Here is a 23,209-nt window from a genome sequence, read left to right as displayed (position 1 = left end):
TTTTTTTATAAATCTCCTCCTGGTTCTTTTTATAGGAGACTTGCATGGGAATAAAGAACAGAGTTCTTACAAAATATTTATCTCCTTTGGACGGTCGATTAACACCCTTTAAATTTCGCATTGTAAAATGAATCAGTGTCGATGGTGAAGTGTCTCACCTGACTACCTGTAGAAACTCGCCTGTCCTTAAAGTGTTAAATGTGGGCTGAATTAGTGTGCGACCTGCCCGACGAGCCTAGCAACTTCTAGTCAGGGTGACACAAAAGAAAAAAACACTGACAGAAGCATTGCTGAGACTCGCAGGGACAGGGGGCACACCATAACTGATACCACAACCAGTGTCATATACATAGCGGACACATAAACACACAATGACACACAATCACACTATGGTAAATGGAATTACTCTGTCCTACTGAATCGTCCTGGACACAGAGGAGACGCTTCTTACTCTGTATCACCACATATAGGTGTCTGTGCCCCAAACATAGTGAGTAGTCACTCAGACTTCACAAAGTTATGGATATTAGCCTTCACCCTGCAGACTGAAAAAGACCGGAAAGTATCAGGTAAGATGGAGGAACTGAATGCTGGAGCTGTGTGTATATATTACTGTACGTGTCCTACTGCTGGATCAGCTGGAATCCATCAGGAGATTCAGTATTCTGGGGAGGTTGTTAGTCTGTATTATGGGAGATGTGTAATAAGCATTCGTACAGCGGTCTATATTATGGGAGATGTGTAATAAGCATACGTACAGCAGTCTGTATTATGGGAGATGTGTAATAAGCATACGTACATCGGTCTATAATATGGGACATGTGTATAAACATATGTACAGCAGTCTATATTATGGGAGATGTGTAATAAGCATATGTACAGCAGTCTATATTATGGGAGATGTGTAATAAGCATACGTACAGCAGTCTGTATTATAGGAGATGTGTAATAAGCATACGTACAGCAGTCTATATTATGGGAGATGTGTAATAAGCATATGTACAGCAGTCTATATTATGGGAGATGTGTAATAAGCATACGTACAGCAGTCTATATTATGGGAGATGTGTAATAAGCATACGTACAGCAGTCTATATTATGGAAGATGTGTATAAGCATATGTACAGCAGTCTATATTATGGGAGATGTGTAATAAGCATACGTACAGCAGTCTATATTATAGGACATGTGTATAAACATACGTACAGCAGTCTGTATTATAGAAGATGTGTATAAGCATATGTACAGCAGTCTATATTATGGAAGATGTGTATAAGCATACGTACAGCAGTCTATATTATGGGAGATTTGTATAAGCATACGTACAGCAGTCTATATTATGGGAGATGTGTAATAAGCATACGTACATCGGTCTATAATATGGGACATGTGTATAAACATACGTACAGCAGTCTATATTATGGGAGATTTGTATAAGCATACGTACAGCAGTCTGTATTATGGAAGATGTGTATAAGCATACGTACAACAGTCTATATTATGGGAGATTTGTATAAGCATACGTACAGCAGTCTATATTATGGGAGATGTGTAATAAGCATACGTACATCGGTCTATATTATGGGACATGTGTATAAACATACGTACAGCAGTCTGTATTATGGAAGATGTGTATAAGCATATGTACAGCAGTCTGTATTATGCGAGATTTGTATAAACATACGTACAGTAGTCTGTATTATGGAAGATGTGTATAAGCATATGTACAACAGTCTATATTATGGGAGATGTGTATAAACATATGTACAGCAGTCTATATTATGGGAGATTTGTATAAGCATACGTACAGCACTCTATATTATGGGAGATTTGTATAAGCATACGTACAGCAGTCTATATTATGGGAGATTTGTATAAGCATACGTATAGCAGTCTATATTATAAGATGTGTATAAACATATGTACAGTAGTCTGTATTATGGAAGATGTGTATAAGCATATGTACAGCAGTCTATATTATGGGAGATTTGTATAAGCATACGTACAGCAGTCTATATTCTGGGAGATTTGTATAAGCATACGTATAGCAGTCTATATTATAAGATGTGTATAAACATATGTACAGCAGTCTGTATTATGGAAGATGTGTATAAGCATATGTACAGCAGTCTATATTATGGGAGATTTTTATAAACATACGTACAGCAGTCTATATTATGGGAGATTTGTATAAGCATGCGTACAGCAGTCAATATTATAAGATGTGTATAAACATATGTACAGCAGTCTGTATTATGGAAGATGTGTATAAGCATACATACAGCAGTCTATATTATGGGAGATTTGTATAACCGTAGGTACAGCAGTCTGTATTATAAGATGTGTATAAACATATGTTCAGCAGTCTGTATTATGAGAGATAGTATAAATTTACAGATTTGCATGTTTCTAGGAAATGGTCCCATCGCTAGAAGAAAGTGAAAAGCACTTTGTCACCTTGTCTCCGGTCGGCTATTTCACTTTTACTTTAATGGGATTTGTCTAGTCTGGAAAACCTCTCTTAAAGGGGTCGTCCCTCAAAAAATATTCTACAGTTTTCAAACCAGCACCTGGATCTGAATACTTTTGTGATTGCATGTAATTAATAATTTTGCATAGCCACTGAGTTATTCAATAAAATGTATCTGTATAGCGCCACCTGCTGTTTGTTTATTTCTTATTTCTTTGTCCTGCTCACTGAGATGGCCGCACATGCTCAGTTTCATCCTCCAACTGCCTCCTGAGCTGTGATAGTGAGAGAATGGACACTTACCCTAGCTGCAGCAGAAAAGACACTCCCCTTGAGCTATGTATGGTAAGGTCAGGCAGCACTGCGCGTTAGTCGGCGGGTGCTCGGTCTTGCGGATGTAATCCCGAAGTCTGCACAACGAAGAAAAACCGGCACTCCAATTTTCTTTGCTCAAAAGGATTTATTGGTCACTCATGTGACGCGCGTTTCGACACTCACAGGTGTCTTTTTCAAACAGAAAGTGAGCAGCTGCTCACTTTCTGTTTGAAAAAGACACCTGTGAGTGTCGAAACGCGCATCACATGAGTGACCAATAAATCCTTTTGAGCAAAGAAAATTGGAGTGCCGGTTTTTCTTCGTTGTACTCCCCTTGAGCTGTCAGCTTGATAGAAATCTAGCAGAGCAATGAATGGGGAGATCTCTGGACCCATGTGAGGTACAGGGCTGGTTCTAGTTTTGTTAAAAAGAGATTGTCATGTCCTATATGATGTCTGATTTTCATTTTCTACATTGGTCATAGGATAACTCCTTTAAAAAATTCTGGGCTCCTCCATTTAGGGGTTTTCCTCCTCAAGATTTGTCATCAATATCAGAATGAGCACCACGGCCCCTTCCAATGGCTGATAGTCATCATAGCCCCTTGTTTTTAGTGGTACTATGTAACGCTTTATTTACCGCTGTGATGGCGCTGCCAGTTCGTCCCACAGATCACAAATGATCAGAGGATCTCCAAGCAGTTGGACACCCTGTGATCAGCTGGTCGTTGTTGGACCCTTCTATTCAAAAGGGGTGCCCAAAGCAAACAACCCCTTTAAAATATGTTCACACTCAAAAACTAGTTCCTGGTAGAATTTTTTTTTTAAGGACCTCATAAAGTGACCCACAAGTCGTTTAAGTTCAGTCATTGGTGGTGCATGTGGTCTGTGGAATTGCAGTTATTTGCTAGGGTCAAAGGTGAGGGAAGGGAATTATGTTTGAGTTGAAAAGGATACAATTGACCAGTTTGTGCAAAAATGTATGACCTAAAAATAGCATTCTACGTGTCTTGGGTATCTACTAAGGTCCGCAGTAGTAACGGATTGTTTCTTAGTTTGGTATGTGGATTCGGCACATTGGGCTGGAGATAGTTTTTGTAATATTTTATCTTATGTTTTTTTTTTCCTACACTTGAATTCATTTAATTTTTACTGTTTCATGTATAATTTTGCTTGGCGTTGTTACATAGGATTCGCTTCTTCATGGTATCTTTGCTATTTTCGGAACTCTTATAGCAGTGAATGGGGAGCATGCCGCGCATTGCGTCGTGTGCTCTCCTTTACTTAAGGGCCCTGTTCTGGAGATAGGTGCGGGTCCCAGAAGTGGGACCTGCACCAATTTTACAGTGATGGCATATCGTAGCGATATGCCATCAAAGTCTGAGATGAGACTACCCTTTTAAGTCCAAATGGATGTCATGTGGACCATACCCAAAGCAGGAGTGCTATCCTGGAATCAGAACTACTTTACTGTTTAGCACATCAGCAATGTTTCAGCACGCATGGCTTTCACACAGCTTGAGAAAGTCCAATTTCTATATATTCCACAGAAAAGCTCTGATCAAACCTACTGGTGGTGCCTTGGACTCTTTTACACTTCATACTCTTTAAGGGCTCATGCGGGGCCGCCATTTGTGGACGTTGGCCAGTGGCTGCCATTTGTGGACGCGGGCCAGTGGCGTAACTAAAAATGACCGGGCCCCACAGCAAATTTTTGAACGGGCCCCCCTGCCCCAGCAACATTTTTGCAACTCCTGACTCCTGTGCAACTCCCAATCCGGAGGCTAGTCAAGATCGCTCTCTCAGACGAGGCCCGGCAGCCGCTCAGTCCGTTTCCTACAGTGTCTATGTATATAATGTCATTGTATAATACTATTTAAGGGAGCCCTTGAAATAAAATCTTTTACCCCTTCTCCTAAGTGGGCATTTTCTGAGTTCGGGCCCCAAAGCATCTGCTTCACCTATAGCTAGGCCCCTACGCTGTTTGCAGGCCACAATATGGGCATGGGCCACACACGTTTGTGTATATAAGCCCTAATTCTAAGCACTCTGTGTGGATGTATCTGGGTTTTGATTTGGACAGATTTGAGAGATTCCATCTCTTTTTGTTATGATATATAAAGTTGGCTGTCAGCATTAAGGCTTGTTGGGCTGACAGCCATTCCTCCCAACTATCTCCCCCGCAACCCCATACATAAGCACGCACATCCTAACATTACTGTGTTCTCAATGGGTAAAGAAGAATAGGCCACTACCAGAAAGCTCTGGTGGTGGCTTTTTCCCCTAAGAAAAAAGGGATAAGACATGTTGAAATCCAACTGTCTGATACTTTTCTCCCCCTAACATCCTTCTGTACCTTGATATCTGCTGTCAGGGGAAAGTTGGGAGGCCACCATACACATAAGTCAGCTGGTCCTACAAGCTTTTATCTTTGAATGAATGTTATCAGTACTAAACTTGCTCAAGGTCAATACCGCTAAGGAATTCTGCGTCCATGCGTCTTATCTTCATGTGTAATAATAACCTTATCTATAAAAATATTTTGCAAACATCTGTTAGTCACTGGCTCGTGTTGGTTAACCTATTGTTGTTCCTTGAGTTATAACTTAGGTTGGCCATACACTTCATGCAGATGGTCCGGCCACCCTCCCATGATTGCTCTGCTCGTTCATGCATTTTCAGTGGTGGGAGGAGATTAAGCCATTGTCAGGCTCCTCAGGGGAGGGCTTATCTTCCCTGTGAACAAAGCATAGGACATGTTAAAATCGAACGAATACCCTTTAGATGGTCAGTGGATTTGGCCGACAATGTGTATGACCAACCTTTAGTGTGAAATCCCACATCTATAAACCATCGGTGAAGAAATGGCTTGCTATTTCAGTGGCAAAGCAGAAATGTTTGTGGCTGGGTATACACCTCCTGATTTTGGCATAACTCAACCACATGTGGAGAATTTACGGAGGAACGCTGGGGGTGTTATTCGAGATTTTCGAATATCTCAATGTGAAAAATCTTGGTGATGCATAGGCAGCCCTGACAGGCTTGGGCCCTGCTGTAATAATACAGAAAGGCTACTGCAATGTGCAGAGCCACTTACTCCAACTTACATCCAGCTGTTTAGCCATCAAAGAAGGTGCATTAGGCCGCTTCACTGCAGTCGCTGACAGGACTTTGTCTGCAAACATGTTGCGCTCTGTATCTGGTACTACAGCTAAAGTTCAGCTGTGTCCCCAGACATAGCACCATGGACCCAAGTGAAACACACATTGATGCTCTGATGGATAGGCCATTAATATTGTATCATGAAAAATTATTTTAAAAGCACCTGTCAACAAGATCAACCCTATAAAAGCAGACACAAAGCCTTCTTAGGTCTAGTTCAGATGAATGTAATTTCACTTCTGTTGCTTCATTCTTCTGAAGAAGTGCTTTTAATGTATAAGGAAATGAACAGTGCACCGAGTCGGGCCGGAGCAACTCTACGTACGTTGCTCCTCCTGATTTTCCCTGCCAGACCCTATCTATCCTGGATTGACAAGACCAGGTGAGATGACTGTGCAGGAACCGACCCCGGAAATCAAGAAGAGAGCAAGGGGCTGACAGGAGTATGCAGGAGGACCAGGCTCACAGGAGTATGCAGGAGGGCCATCCTGACAGTATGCAAGAGGGCCATCCTGACAGGAGTATGCAGGAGGACCATCCTGACAGGAGTATGCAGGAGGAACAGGCTAACAGAAGTATGCAGGAGGAACAGGCTGACAGGAGTATGCAGGAGGATCATCCTCACAGGAGTATGCAGGAAGGCCATCCTGACAGGAGTATGCAGGAGGACCATCCTGACAGGAGTATGCAGGAGGACCAGGCTAACAGGAGTATGCAGGAGGACCAGGCTAACAGGAGTATGTAGGAGGGTCAGGCTGACAGGAGTATGCACGAGGACCAGGCTGACAGGAGTATGCAGGAGGCCCAGGCTGACAGGAGTATGCAGGAGGCCCAGGCTGACAGGACTATGCAGGAGGGCCATCCTGACAGGAGTATGCAAGAAGACCATCCTGACAGGAGTATGCAGGAGGGCCATCCTGACAGGAGTATGCAGGAGGACCATCCTGACAGGAGTATGCAGGAGGACTATCCTGACAGGACTATGCAGGAGGACCAGGCTGACAGAAGTATGCAGGAGGACCATCCTGACAGGAGTATGCAGGAGGGCCATCCTGACAGGAGTATGCAGGAGGACCATCCTGACAGGAGTATGCAGGAGGACCATCCTGACAGGAGTATGCAGGAGGACTATCCTGACAGGACTATGCAGGAGGACCAGGCTGACAGAAGTATGCAGGAGGACCATCCTGACAGGAGTATGCAGGAGGGCCATCCTGACAGGAGTATGCAGGAGGACCATCCTGACAGGAGTATGCAGGAGGAACATCCTGACAGGAGTATGCAGGAGGAACATCCTGACAGGAGTATGCAGGAGGGCCATCCTGACAGGAGTATGCAGGAGGACCATCCTGACAGGAGTATGCAGGAGGACCATCCTGACAGGAGTATGCAGGAGGGCCATCCTGACAGGAGTATGCAGGAGGGCCATCCTGACAGGAGTATGCAGGAGGGCCATCCTGACAGGAGTATGCAGGAGGGCCATCCTGACAGGAATATACAGGAGGGCTATCCTGACAGGAGTATGCAGGAGGAACATCCTGAAAGGAGTATGCAGGAGGACTATCCTGACAGGAGTATGCAAGAGGACCAGGCTGGCAGAAGTATGCCGGAGGACCATCCTGACAGGAGTATGCAGGAGGGCCCTCCTGACAGGAATATGCAGGAGGACCATCCTGACAGGAGTATGCAGGAGGGCCATCCTGACAGGAGTATGCAGGAGAGCCATCCTGACAGGAGTATGCAGGAGGACCATCCTGAAAGTATGCAAGAGGGCCATCCTGACAGGAGTATGCAGGAGGACCATCCTGACAGGAGTATGCAGGAGGACCAGGCTAACAGAAGTATGCAGGAGGAACAGGCTGACAGGAGTATGCAGGAGGACCATCCTCACAGGAGTATGCAGGAAGGCCATCCTGACAGGAGTATGCAGGAGGACCATCCTGACAGGAGTATGCAGGATGACCAGGCTAACAGGGGTATGCAGGAGGACCAGGCTAACAGGAGTATGTAGGAGGGTCAGGCTGACAGGAGTATGCAGGAGGACCAGGCTGACAGAAGTATGCAGGAGGACCATCCTGACAGGAGTATGCAGGAGGGCCATCCTGACAGGAGTATGCAAGAGGACCATCCTGACAGGAGTATGCAGGAGGAACATCCTGACAGGAGTATGCAGGAGGAACATCCTGACAGGAGTATGCAGGAGGGCCATCCTGACAGGAGTATGCAGGAGGACCATCCTGACAGGAGTATGCAGGAGGACCATCCTGACAGGAGTATGCAGGAGGGCCATCCTGACAGGAGTATGCAGGAGGGCCATCCTGACAGGAGTATGCAGGAGGGCCATCCTGACAGGAGTATGCAGGAGGGCCATCCTGACAGGAATATACAGGAGGGCTATCCTGACAGGAGTATGCAGGAGAGCCATCCTGACAGGAGTATGCAGGAGGACCATCCTGAAAGTATGCAAGAGGGCCATCCTGACAGGAGTATGCAGGAGGACCATCCTGACAGGAGTATGCAGGAGGACCAGGCTAACAGAAGTATGCAGGAGGAACAGGCTGACAGGAGTATGCAGGAGGACCATCCTCACAGGAGTATGCAGGAAGGCCATCCTGACAGGAGTATGCAGGAGGACCATCCTGACAGGAGTATGCAGGATGACCAGGCTAACAGGAGTATGCAGGAGGACCAGGCTAACAGGAGTATGTAGGAGGGTCAGGCTGACAGGAGTATGCACGAGGACCAGGCTGACAGGAGTATGCAGGAGGCCCAGGCTGACAGGAGTATGCAGGAGGCCCAGGCTGACAGGAGTATGCAGGAGGCCCAGGCTGACAGGACTATGCAGGAGGGCCATCCTGACAGGAGTATGCAAGAAGACCATCCTGACAGGAGTATGCAGGAGGGCCATCCTGACAGGAGTATGTAGGAGGGCCATCCTGACAGGAGTATGCAGGAGGACCATCCTGACAGGAGTATGCAGGAGGGCCATCCTGACAGGAGTATGCAGGAGGACCATCCTGACAGGAGTATGCAGGAGGACTATCCTGACAGGACTATGCAGGAGGACCAGGCTGACAGAAGTATGCAGGAGGACCATCCTGACAGGAGTATGCAGGAGGGCCATCCTGACAGGAGTATGCAGGAGGACCATCCTGACAGGAGTATGCAGGAGGAACATCCTGACAGGAGTATGCAGGAGGAACATCCTGACAGGAGTATGCAGGAGGGCCATCCTGACAGGAGTATGCAGGAGGGCCATCCTGACAGGAGTATGCAGGAGGGCCATCTTGACAGGAGTATGCAGGAGGGCCATCCTGACAGGAGTATGCAGGAGGGCCATCCTGACAGGAGTATGCAGGAGGGCCATCTTGACAGGAGTATGCAGGAGGGCCATCCTGACAGGAGTATGCAGGAGGGCCATCCTGACAGGAATATACAGGAGGGCTATCCTGACAGGAGTATGTAGGAGGAACATCCTGAAAGGAGTATGCAGGAGGACTATCCTGACAGGAGTATGCAAGAGGACCAGGCTGGCAGAAGTATGCAGGAGGACCATCCTGACAGGAATATGCAGGAGGACCATCCTGACAGGAGTATGCAGGAGGACCATCCTGACAGGAGTATGCAGGAGGGCCATCCTGACAGGAGTATGCAGGAGAGCCATCCTGACAGGAGTATGCAGGAGGACCAGGCTAACAGGAGTATGCAGGAGGACCATCCTGACAGGAGTATGCAGGAGGGCCATCCTGACAGGAGTATGCAGGAGAGCCATCCTGACAGGAGTATGCAGGAGGACCATCCTGAAAGGAGTATGCAGGAGGACCATCCTGACAGGAGTATGCAGGAGGACCAGGCTGACAGAAGTATGCATGAGGACCAGCCTAACAGGAGTATGCAGGAGGACCAGGCTGACAGGAGTATGCAGGAGGGCCATCCTGACATGAGTATGCAGGAGGGCCATCCTGACAGGAGTATGCAGGAGGGCCATCCTGACAGGAGTATGCAGGAGGGCCATCCTGACAGGAGTATGCAGGAGGGCCATCCTGATAGGAGTATGCAGGAGGACCATCCTGACAGGAGTATTCAGGAGGAGCATCCTGACAGGAGTATGCAGGAGGAGCATCCTGACAGGAGTATGCAGGAGGTCCATCCTGACAGGAGTATGCAGGAGGACCATCCTGACAGGAGTATGCAGGAGGACCATCCTGACAGGAGTATGCAGGAGGACCATCCTGACAGGAGTATGCAGGATGACCAGGCTAACAGGAGTATGCAGGAGGACCAGGCTAACAGGAGTATGTAGGAGGGTCAGGCTGACAGGAGTATGCACGAGGACCAGGCTGACAGGAGTATGCACGAGGACCAGGCTGACAGGAGTATGCAGGAGGCCCAGGCTGACAGGAGTATGCAGGAGGCCCAGGCTGACAGGACTATGCAGGAGGCCCAGGCTGACAGGACTATGCAGGAGGGCCATCCTGACAGGAGTATGCAAGAAGACCATCCTGACAGGAGTATGCAGGAGGGCCATCCTGACAGGAGTATGTAGGAGGGCCATCCTGACAGGAGTATGCAGGAGGGCCATCCTGACAGGAGTATGCAGGAGGACCATCCTGACAGGAGTATGCAGGAGGACTATCCTGACAGGACTATGCAGGAGGACCATCCTGACAGGAGTATGCAGGAGGACTATCCTGACAGGACTATGCAGGAGGACCAGGCTGACAGAAGTATGCAGGAGGACCATCCTGACAGGAGTATGCAGGAGGAACATCCTGACAGGAGTATACAGGAGGAACATCCTGACAGGAGTATGCAGGAGGGCCATCCTGACAGGAGTATGCAGGAGGACCATCCTGACAGGAGTATGCAGGAGGACCATCCTGACAGGAGTATGCAGGAGGGCCATCCTGACAGGAGTATGCAGGAGGGCCATCCTGACAGGAGTATGCAGGAGGGCCATCCTGACAGGAGTATGCAGGAGGGCCATCCTGACAGGAATATACAGGAGGGCTATCCTGACAGGAGTATGCAGGAGGAACATCCTGAAAGGAGTATGCAGGAGGACTATCCTGACAGGAGTATGCAAGAGGACCAGGCTGGCAGAAGTATGCAGGAGGACCATCCTGACAGGAATATGCAGGAGGACCATCCTGACAGGAGTATGCAGGAGGACCATCCTGACAGGAGTATGCAGGAGAGCCATCCTGACAGGAGTATGCAGGAGGACCATCCTGAAAGGAGTATGCAGGAGGACCATCCTGACAGGAGTATGCAGGAGGGCCATCCTGACAGGAGTATGCAGGAGAGCCATCCTGACAGGAGTATGCAGGAGGACCATCCTGAAAGGAGTATGCAGGAGGACCATCCTGACAGGAGTATGCAGGAGGACCAGGCTGACAGAAGTATGCATGAGGACCAGCCTAACAGGAGTATGCAGGAGGACCAGGCTGACAGGAGTATGCAGGAGGGCCATCCTGACATGAGTATGCAGGAGGGCCATCCTGACAGGAGTATGCAGGAGGGCCATCCTGACAGGAGTATGCAGGAGGGCCATCCTGACAGGAGTATGCAGGAGGGCCATCCTAACAGGAGTATGCAGGAGGACCATCCTGACAGGAGTATTCAGGAGGAGCATCCTGACAGGAGTATGCAGGAGGACCATCCTGACAGGAGTATGCAGGAGGACCATCCTGACAGGAGTATGCAGGAGGACCATCCTGACAGGAGTATGCAGAAGAATCAAGGGAGCACAGATTGGCTTGGGGCCACCCTTAGGGCACTTAACTGCTGGTTTGTTCAGTTCCTGGATAATTAACCCTATATGTACATCTAAAATGTGAGAGAATGATCACCTCCTCATCAGCGTGCAAATGCTAGAAAGGGAGCATGGCTGATAATGTAGGATACACTGTCATCTCCGTCTATTACTGTTTCACATACACGTACACGGTACTTTATCTTACCCTTTTTATGACTCATAAGTAAAGTAATATAAAATATGTGATCTATATTACATTATACTTGGACTGTGTGGTCACTGTTTACACATAGTGCAGCATCGTCGGGCTCACTACTTGGGGTTTCTTAAAGTACATATTTGTCGTGACGCCAGTTGCAGTAAAGCAACAAGGGCACAGGGCCCCTTTTAGTGATATGGTAGTTGATGGTACCCAGGTCTAGGAATGCCATAGTGGTGTAGGGTAGCTTATAATGTCCCTTTAAGTGTTGTGCACGTGTCACAGTGCTCCTACCTGGATACGCTGGAACCCCAGGCGTGGCCTTCCGAAATGCAGAAAAAGGGGGTAGTAGTAGTAGGAGATGAAGAATAAATTGAATCCAGACCTTGTGATGAAGTTGATAACAGCTTTACTGGAATAAACTTTTCCAGCAGGCTTTGGCATTAACTGTGGCAGTTTCTCTCTGACTCTGCTGTACTGACAGGCTGGCTATAGAACTCAGCTCCTTCTTTAGGCTGTACTTCACTTTCTGTGGTCTGGTCTGTCTCTAGCTTTATCCAGGGAACACTTTACTCCTGGTTTCGGAGGCTCTTTGCTTTGGCCTCCAGATACAGCTGAGCTGAAGGAGCTCAAGCTGGTCCAGACAGGGCTCGTCCAGCAGAGACGGGCTCCTGCTTCCTTCCCCTAGCAGGGGGTAAGCTCTACTCCCTTCTAACTAGATCTCTACCCTCCATGCAGCAAGTGGGACACAGAAGTGGGTGTCAGAATAGAATAGAAAGCTCCATTCACTGTACCCGTTGCTCTGCCATGTTTGCTGCCACCTGCTGGTGAACCAGGCATATGACACTTGAACAGTTACAAAATAGGAAATATGAATACACATTTTGCAGGACCTGGAAATTATAACATAGGATGACACGTGGCTAACCATAGGAGACAGTAGCAAGGTGCAAAGGTGGTAATGCTCCTCTGGGGCGTTACAATAGTGTCACATAACTACTGCATCTGGGAAAAAGACGTCACTTTCTTTTATGCTGTTTGAAGAATCAATCAAATATGATTCATATTCTGTTGTTAGGCTACTTTCACACTAGCATTTTGGCTTTCCGTTTGTAAGATCCGTTCAGGGCTCTCACAAGCGATCCAAAACGGATCAGTTTTGCCCTAATGCATTTCTGAATGGAAAAGGATCCGCTCAGAATGCATCAGTTTGCCTCCGATCAGTCTCCATTCCGCTCTGGAGGCGGACACCAAAACGCTGCCTGCAGAGTTTTGCTGTCCACTTGACGAAACTGAGCCACAATGTAAGTCAATGGAGACGGATCCGTTTTCTCTGACACAATCTAGCACAATAGAAAACGGATCCGTCCCCCATTGACTTTCAATGGAGTTCATGACGGATCCGTCTTGGATATGTTACAGATAATACAAACGGATCCATTTATTACAGATGCATGCGGTTGTATTATTGTAATGGATCAGTTTTTGCAGATCCATGACGGATCCTCCCAAAACGCGAGTGTGAATGGTAGCCTACGTCATTTATGTGCTGGCTTAGAAAGCATTAGAAGATATTAAAGAGGTTGTCTGCTCAATACCATAAAAAAGGCTTAAAACAATGTAAAATAATAAAATAAGTCATACTCTCCGCTGCCGCTCCCATTCTGAAGCAGGTCATTTCTCTGGTGACTAACGACTGGCTTGCTGATCATTTCCTAAATGTCAAGAGGGACACAAGGTAGGGACCAGTGGAGGAACTGGGAAGCGTAGGAACAAGAACAGCAGTGGATCTGTAAGATGTGTATGACTTGTTTCATTTTTTTTAAAACTGTTCTGTAGCCACCAGGTTCATACAGTTGCTCCCGTCCGACTCGGTGCAGACACCCAGAGGCAGAGTCCATGATTGGCAATAACGCCAATCACTGACTTTTAACCCCACAAAAATAAACTCTCTTAAGGCTATAAGAACAGAAAATTAAAAAGGTAATGGCTATTGGAACTTGGGGAGGAAAAAACGAAAATGCAAAACCGAAAATGGGCCCGATACTTAATTAGCAGGATCAAGTCTACAAGGTGGTTTGACTGGTTTAACCACTTCATGACCGCCCATTGACTATAAACGTCCTTGGGCTGGTCATTTATCTCTGAATGGACGTTCTGGAATGTCCATTTAGAGATCGCAGCTGCAGGCTAATCGTGCAGTTGCAGAGCAGGGGGCCCGCTGTCAGTGACAGCAGGGCAACCCAGAGAGAAGGCAGGGACTGTTCCTGTATGTCCCTGCCTTCTAGATCGCTGTATACAAAGCGCTCAACAAGCGCTGTGTATAGAGATCAGGAAGCGCTATGCCGCTTCCTGTCCCAGCCTGGTGGTCATGTAAACGCCGGGGCCGGGTGAGTGCAGGAGCTGTTGGGTCCCCCATAAGTCTTGTATGACCTTATGGGGGACACAAAGTTTAAAAAAAAAATGTAGAAAAATAAAAAAATTAAGTGTTTTTAAAAATAAAATAAAAAAGGTTTCACATAAAAAAATTAAATTCCACCCAAATCCGTTATTTGAAAAATGTTAAAAAAATAAAATAAAATAGACATATTTGGTATCACCGTGTCTTCAACGACCGGCTCTATAATAATATCACATGATCTATCCCATCAGGTAAACACTGTAAAAAATATAAATAAATAGACATTGCGCCAAAACCGTTTTTTTTTGGGAGCTCACTTCGCAAAAAACATAATGTTAATCCCCAAAATGGTAGCAATAAAAATGTCACCTCATCCCGCCAAAAATTAGCCCCCACACAAGATCATAGCCAGAAAAAAAAATAATAATGGCTCTATGAAATTTGCAACACAAAAACCAGATTTTTTTTTTCAAAAAATGCTCTTAGGGCACTTTCACACTTGCGGCAGGACGGATCCGACAGGCTGTTAACCATGTCGGATCCGTCCTTCCGCTATTTCGCCGTGCCGCCGGACCGCCGCTCCGTCCCCATTGACTATAATAGGGACGGGGGCGGAGCTCCGGCGCAGCATGGCGGTCCTGCATGTCCGACTTTTTAGTCCGGCGGCTTTCGCCGTGCACCGCCGTGCTGCGCCGGAGCTCCGCCCCCGTCCCCATTATAGTCAATGGGGATGGAGCAGCGGTCCGGCGGCATGGCGAAATAGCGGAAGGACGGATCCGACATGGTGAACAGCCTGTCAGATCCGTCCTGCCGCAAGTGTGACAGTAGCCTTATTGTGTCAAATATAAAAATAAAATAAAAAATAGACATATTTGGCATCACCGCAACCATAACAATTTTTTTGTCCCCTCACCTTGCAAAAACATAATATCAATCAATCAAAAAGTCGCATGTACCCGAAAATAGTAGCAATAAAAACGTCACCTTGTCCCGCAAAAAACAAGCCCTCACACAAGACTATCGCCAGAAAAATGAAAAAAATATGGCTCTAAGAAAATAGCAACACAAAAACATGATTTTATTTTTCTAAAAATGTTTTTTATTATGTAAAACATAAAAAAAAATAAAAAAAGACATATTTAGTATCGTTGCGTCAGTAATGACCGGATCTATCAAGGTATCACATAAGCTACCCCATCAAGTGAACGGTGTAAAGAAAAATAGGAAAATGACACCAAACAGCTTTTTTTGTGATTTCACCTCCCAAAAATGAGATAAAAAGCAACCAGAAAGCCAAATGTACCCCAAAATGGTGCCAATAAAAACTACAGCTTGTCTCACACAAAATAAGCCCTCACGCAGCTCATTCAACAAAAAATAAAAATAAGTTATTGCTCTTAAAAACCATGACAGAAAATTCAATGTTAGAAAATCCAAATGCCGCTCCTTCCCCTCTGAGCCCTGGCGTATTCCCAAATAACAGTTTTCGACCACAATTGGAGTGTTACTGTATTCAGGAGAAAGTGGGTAGAAAATTGGGGGGGATATTCTCCGGTTATCTTTTGTGAAAAAGAAAGTTTGGGCCTAAAACACAATTTTCTTGTTTATAAAAAATTACATTTTTCATTTTCACTCCTAAGTATTAAAAATTCTATGAAACAGCTGTTGAATGAAGTGCTCGCTACCCCCTTAAAAATTCCTTGGATTGTGTAGTTTACAAAATGCGGTCACTTTTTGGGGATTTTCACTGTGGGGTTACCTCAGGGCCTCTTTAAATGCAACATGGTGCCCAAAGACGATTCCAGCAAAATCTGCCCTCCAAAAACCATATGGCGCTCCTTGCCTTCTGTGCCCTGCCATGTGCCCAAACAGCGGTATACGACCGGTGTTTCTGAAAACTGCAGAATCAAGGTAATAAATATTGAGGTTTGTTTTGTTGTTAACCCCTGATGTGTTCCAGGAAAAAATTGAATAGAATGGAAAATCTGAAAAAAAAAGTGACATTTTGAAATTTCTCCTCTATTTTGCTTTAATTCCAGTGGAATACCTAATGGGTTAACAACATTTCTAAAACCAGTTTTGAATAGGTTGAAGGGTGTCATTTCTAAAATGCGGTCATTTATGGGTTGGTTCTATTATGTATAGGCCCCACAAAGTGACTTCAGGACTGAACTGGTCCTTAAAAAAATTCTAAAATTGCTTCTAAAATTCTAAACCTTCTAGCGTCCTAAAAACATAAAATTACATTACTAAAATGATGCCAATATTAAGTAGATATATGCGGAATGTTGATTAATAAATTTTTAATGAGGCATCACTATCTGTCTTAAAAGCAGAGAGATTCGAATTTAGAAAACAGTGAATTATTTCACATTTTCGTTAAATGTTGGATTTTTTTATAAATAAAGGTCAAACATATTAACGATTAACATGAAGTACAATGTGTCACGAGAAAACAATCTCTGAATGGCTTAGATAAGTAAAAGCGTTCCAAAGTTATTAACACATTAGGTGACACATTTTCAAAATTAAGCCTGGTCAGGAAGGGGGTAAATGGCCCGGTCTGGAAGTAGTTAATAGAGTTAATCCTCCTAACAGGAGCTCTTTAAGGTGACTTTTCCACTTGAGTGTTCTGTAAATTAAGGTCTACAGTACAAGACGACAAAAGTATTGCCTCAGATGGATGTTTACTGACAACAAACCAGAACAAAGTAGCACTGGGTCACGTTGTCAGGAGCAGGCCATAAGAAAATACTACAAAGCAGAAGCTATGAACATGGGCGAGTGCATACTCATGAGCCCGAGGCAAAAACTGAAATGGCGCCCCAACCCCCCATTGCCAATTTCTTAACCTAACCCCTTCCCTCCAGCCTTACTTGGAAAACATTACATACAGAGCTATAAAACATGCATGGTAATGGTCCCAATACTATACTGCAGAATCAGATAATCCCCCTTCCGCTGCCCCCGTCTTGTCCCTACCTGGTTCTGCCTGAGGCAATCGCCTCAACTTGCCTCATTGGTGGTGCACCCCTGCTCATGAGGGAGTCAATACTATAGTGTCCACAATGACTTCTCAACATGCTTTATAAGATGAAGATCAGCATTCTACAAAGATATCACATGGCATTCACGTAGGTCATCCGCCTCTTCTTATCCTCACCAGCTCCTATCTGTCAGACCAGGAGTCTAGGACCTTAAACTAGTTCACACGTGGTTGGTGTGCTAGGAGACTCCAGTCACAATGTAGGATAACAGTGTCATTGGAGAAGAACAGTTGATCATCAGTTTTAGAAGGATTCACAGAGTTTTGCCCAAACTATTGTGCAATTTCTGCAACTCAGAGGGGAGGCAAGGATGGCAGGAATGGTAGTGACTATCATAGTGGTAGTAGTACTAACAGGTCATGGTGGCAGTCCACACCCTGGCCTTCTATGGGCTGTGCAGTGAATAGAGGGTGCACCCTTTGGGGCACACCCTGGCAACTGAGTTCCTGTTAGGTGGGGTGCCCTCGATGGTGGATAGTTGGCAGGGTGCAAGGCAGGAGAATAGATGCAGGGGCTGGCGGACTGATGGTGGAGTCAATGACCAGGCCAAATGCAGTGATAACAAAGAACAGTCTTTTTACTGCTGATGATGGGTGACGCAGTACAAGCATAAACCAGGCACAATTCTGAGGAATTCCACAGAGTTTGCTCTTCCTAATGGCTGTGTATACGTACGTAACAGCAATGATGGTAGTAGCTGTCCCTGAGTCTCAGTCTAAACACTCTGTCCACTTTCTCACAGAGGTCTGGCACTTGTTCTCAGGATGTAGGTATGGAGAACCTCTTATAGTAGGCTTCACACTGTACAGGCACATGCAGCTCCTTACCACTCTGCTGCTAAGGCCAGACTCACTGGCTGATGCAATCAGACTACTCCGCCCCTCCCTTAGAGGCCGAAGTTCCAGCCTTCTCTCTGTTGACTAGGACACAATAAATAAGCTGCACCACCTACTGTATATACAATTCATGGGATCCCACTGACAGCCTGGAAAGTACATTAACCCTTAATGGTAGATATTACCCTTTTTAGCAGTGAACAAACTCTTTGCAGTGATCTACTGGGTCACTGGCCACTGGGGGTAGTTTTTATGGGATTCATAGGGTATGAAGGCTGTGATCCTACACTGTGCCTTGGTGTTTGTCGTATACTCCTCTGATCCCCACTCTACACTAGACCTCAATTTTTTATTGCGAGTGTCTAATTGGTATCCATTATAGCACTCGTTATTTCCTCCTTATAGTCAAAAGTTTTTATAATTACATGGTAGAAGAAGCCATATCACTGATGCTGGTCATATCCCACCTGTAGGCACATGGCAATTATGTAGTAGAGCTTTCGGTTTATAGGTTTACTACATCTTACTTTAAGGGTCCATTCACACGTCCGTAGTATATTGCGGATCCGCAATACACCCGGCCGGCACCCCCCATAGAACTACCTATTCTTGTCCGCAATTGCAGACAAGAATAGGACATGTTCTATTTTTTTGTGGAAGTTCGGGAACGCGCTCTGGAAATGCGGATGCGGAGAGCACATAGTGTACTCTCCGCATCTCTTCCGGCCCCATAGAGAATGAATGGGTCCGCACCCGTTCCCGATATTGCGGAACGAATGCGGACCCATTTGCGGACGTGTGAATGGACTCTAACCGGCATATGTTTCCAACTCACATTACAAGTGGCATCGCGTTCATCGGTCACATGGCCTAGACGCAGCTCAGCCTTATTAAAGTGAATGGGGCTGAGCTACGATACCAGGCACAGCCGCTATACAATATACGACCAGGAAGAAGGCTGCGGCACTACTGCGAGCGCCCGTGCTTTCTCAAACAGCGGATTGGTGGGGTACCGGGTGTCGGACCTTCACCGATCAGTTAAAAAGTGTTGGAAAACCACTTTAATGCATTCTAACGACCCCATCAAGGTTTGTGGGCAAAAAATTTGGTTGGGGCACTACTAATGTCGTACAATGAAAGGGTCTTTTCAAAGTCCCATGTTTTGCTGCTGGAAGGAACTGGATAGAATGGGGTGGTGGGAAAATTCCCCCCCTTGCATTCTCTGTAATCAGCCCTGTGTATTCTAGACATTAGCCTAGAATCTTCATTAGTTTAGGAAAGAAAACACTTTTTCTGTTATTTACAGAATATTTTTTGCTGACGCATCATGGCTTTATTGTTCTTTTAAATTTTAAGTCAACATTTTAATTTTTAAAGAGAATGTATCACCTATAATATTTGTACTAATTAAAACCAAGTGCTGATACATATTCTAATCTGTTTTTCTTCTGACTGTAATTTTTTTTAATTTACTTTAGTGTCAGCTGCTGTTAACAGCATTCTTTGACATGCTTTACAGCAGCCACATGAACAATAGGAACCTGCAGATCATATACAGTTGCAAGAAAAAGTATGTGAACCCTTTAGAATGATATGGATTTCTGCACAAATTGGTCATAAAATGTGATCTGATCTTCATCTAAGTCACAACAATAGACAATCACAGTCTGCTTAAACTAATAACACACAAAGAATTAAATGTTACCATGTTTTTATTGAACACACCATGTAAACGTTCACAGTGCAGGTGGAAAAAGTATGTGAACCCTTGGATTTAAAAAACTGGTTGAACCTCCTTTGGCAGCAATAACTTCAACCAAACGTTTCCTGTAGTTGCAGATCAGACGTGCACAACGGTCAGGAGTAATTCTTGACCATTCCTCTTTACAGAACTGTTTCAGTTCAGCAATATTCTTGGGATGTCTGTTGTGAATCGCTTTCTTGAGGTCATGCCACAGCATCTCAATCGGGTTGAGGTCAGGACTCTGACTGGGCCACTCTAGAAGGCGTATTTTCTTCTGTTTAAGCCATTCTGTTGTTGATTTACTTCTATGCTTTGGGTCGTTGTCCTGTTGCAACACCCATCTTCTGTTGAGCTTCAGCTGGTGGACAGATGACCTTAAGTTCTCCTGCAAAATGTCTTGATAAACTTGGGAATTCATTTTTCCTTCGATGATAGCCATCCGTCCAGGCCCTGACGCAGCAAAGGAGCCCCAAACCATGATGCCCCCACCACCATACTTCACAGTTGGGAGGAGGTTTTGATCTTGGTGTGCTGTGCCTCTTTTTCTCCACACATAGTGTTGTGTGTTTCTTCCAAACAACTCAACTTTGGTTTCATCTGTCCACAGAATATTTTGCCAGTACTGCTATGGAACATCCAGGTGCTCTTTTGCAAACTGTAAACGTGCAGCAATGTTTTTTTTGGACAGCAGTGGCTTCTCTGTGGTATCCTCCCATGAAATCCATTCTTGTTTAGTGTTTTACATATCGTAGATTCGCTAACAGGGATGTTAGCATATGCCAGAGACTTTTGTAAGTCTTTAGCTGACACTCTAGGATTCTTCTTCACCTCATTGAGCAGTCTGCGCTGTGCTCTTGCAGTCATCTATACAGGACGCCCACTCCTAGGGAGAGTAGCAGCAGTGCTAAACTTTCTTTATTTATAGACAATTTGTCTTACCGTGGACTGATGAACAGCAAGGCTTTTGGAGATACTTTTATAACCCTTTCCAGCTTTATGCAAGTCAAAAATTCTTAATCAGCAGTCTTCTGAGAGCTCTTTTGTGCGAGGCATCATTCACATCAGGCAATGCTTCTTGTGAAAAGCAAACCCAGAACTGGTGTGTGTTTTTTATAGGGCAGGGCAGCTGTAACCAACACCTCCAATCTCATCTCATTGATTGGACTCCAGTTGGCTGACACCTCACTCCAATTAGCTCTTGGAGATGTCATTAGTCTAGGGGTTCACATACTTTTTCCACCTGCACTGTGAATGTTTACATGGTGTGTTCAATAAAAACATGGTAACATTTAATTCTTTGTGTGTTATTGTTTTAAGAAGACTGTGATTGTCTATTGTTGTGACTTAGATGAAGATCAGATCACATTTTATGAAAAATTTGTACAGAAATCCATATCATTCCAAAGGGTTCACATACTTTTTATTGCAACTGTATGACTCATTAATGTCTATGGGAGCGTGAGAGAGCATGCTCTATGACCTGTGTAGAGGTAATTGTGCAGGGAGGGGGAGGAGGTGAGCTGTAAAAATTAGCTAATGTGAATGGTGTGATCCTGTAATATCTATATAGTTGTTACTGTCATCGTAATCCTGCCTGTGATGATAATGAAATGACTGCTGAGGAGTGATCTCTAGAGAACAGAAAGTGTCAGTCCATTGACTCAGTGGCTAGAGTGAAAAACTGCATGATTTCAGTATTTTTTTTATATAGATAATGACAGTACAGATAGTCTCAGTGGTCATACCCCACCAATCAAATATTTTCCCCCTATTTTTTAGATAGGGGATACCATCGTATGGTGAGGCCACCTCTTTAACCCCTTCGCACTTTAAAGATGGGGCCAGCTCGCAAGTGCAACAGATGCCGTAGCTTCTTGGTTTCTGCTGTTTCAAACAGCAGAGGCCTGGGGCGAATGTCCGCGATCAGCCATAAGGCTGATCGCAGACATTTAACCCCTCAGATGCCATGGCCAAATGTGACCATGGCATCTAAGTGGCGAAGAGGCCGGAGCAGTGTGTTCTCGTGTTCGTAACAGCGCTCCCCCGCTGAGATTGGGGAATCTGTAATATGCCTGTGGTGGCATACTGGTATATACCAATACAGGCCTGCAGATGTCAGCACTTTATTGGTATACAGTGAATGGTGTTTTCTGTGGTGGATAAATACCCAACTCGCAATCTGATATTAATATCTGATTGCTGGTTATAGTCACCTAGGGTGACTGAAAAAAATGTAAAAAACATTTAAAAAAAGTGATGGTGATACAGTTGAATTCAGGAGGGCTCCTGTGGATGCCAACCATAGGCATAAGTACCTGATTCTCCCAGCATTAATTAATGCTAAGAACATCGGACCATTATGCACCTGGCCGGCGGCCATGAGGATGGCTCGGGCAGCCCCCTGGGCATCGGCCCACTGGGAAATTTCCCTGTAGGGTCTATGGCCAGCCCGCCCATGGTGACAACCTCACTATTGCTGAACAGAGCTCTAGGAATAAAGGAGAATTGTGGTCTGATTATTAACCTGATGATACCAGGAGGTATATGTGGGTTGCACAACAAGGGCTACATGCATTAGATAACACTGTGATAGAAAAAAATAACCTTGCGGGTAGAGATATACTGCCGTATGAGAAATTATATAAGAAAATGGTGCATAAAGATGAAAAAAATCATCTGTCTGTGAGAGTTCAGGCAATCGGAGGGGGTGCATGGTAGAAGTAATTACTCTGGAGGCAGTGGAGGCCGTCAGTCTGCTCAGCATAGTCATTCTCTGTCATGTCCTTCTCTTTTTATTCTATAATAGAGTTTGCTTTAGGAAGCACAAAGCCTGATATCACAGAACCTGTGATTAGTTGTCTCTTTCTCCTGTTGAATACAGGCACTGATTGCTGTCCAAACCCATCTGGTGCTGCACCCAGCAGATGACACCTAGGAGCTGGCGGCTCACGCCCTCTTCACAGATAATAGGTGCTGATTTAGTGCTCCTGGAAGAGACATCATCACCAATCTGTCATTTACTATTTTGCCCTATTTCAATAAATGTAACGAAGGGGAGGTGTAAGAATAAGGACACTACTAACGCCCGCACTTAGGGAAAGTGAATCATCCTATTGTTCCCCACTTAAAGGGAACCTGTCACCGGGATTTTGTGTATAGAGCTGAGGACATGGGTTGCTAGATGGCCGCTAGCACCTCTGCAATACCCAGTCCCCATAGCTCTCTGTGCTTTTATTGTGTATAAAAAATGATTTGATACATATGCAAATTACCCTGAG

At 45.4% G+C, this 23,209-nt stretch overlaps 2 protein-coding genes across 2 annotated transcripts in view; both read left to right on the top strand.

Moving 5' to 3' along the window:
- The first annotated feature begins 273 nt into the window (after positions 1-273).
- EPN3 (epsin 3) overlaps positions 274-23,209 on the top strand; it is a 67,775-nt gene continuing 44,839 nt past the window's right edge. The window contains exon 1 of the mRNA XM_040435737.1: positions 274-569. The gene's annotated coding sequence lies outside the window, so the exon portion shown is untranslated. The remainder of the gene's footprint in view (positions 570-23,209) is intronic.
- LOC121005734 (involucrin-like) lies at positions 9,434-10,249 on the top strand. The gene has a single exon (XM_040438503.1). It carries the CDS (start codon positions 9,434-9,436, stop codon positions 10,247-10,249), a length of 816 nt encoding a protein of 271 aa, XP_040294437.1.

Source organism: Bufo bufo, chromosome 6 (genome assembly GCF_905171765.1).
Source record: "Bufo bufo chromosome 6, aBufBuf1.1, whole genome shotgun sequence".
In the NCBI taxonomy this organism is placed as follows: Eukaryota; Metazoa; Chordata; class Amphibia; order Anura; family Bufonidae; genus Bufo; species Bufo bufo.
Note: the sequence above shows the minus strand (reverse complement) of the source record. Positions and strands in the feature narration are given on the sequence as shown.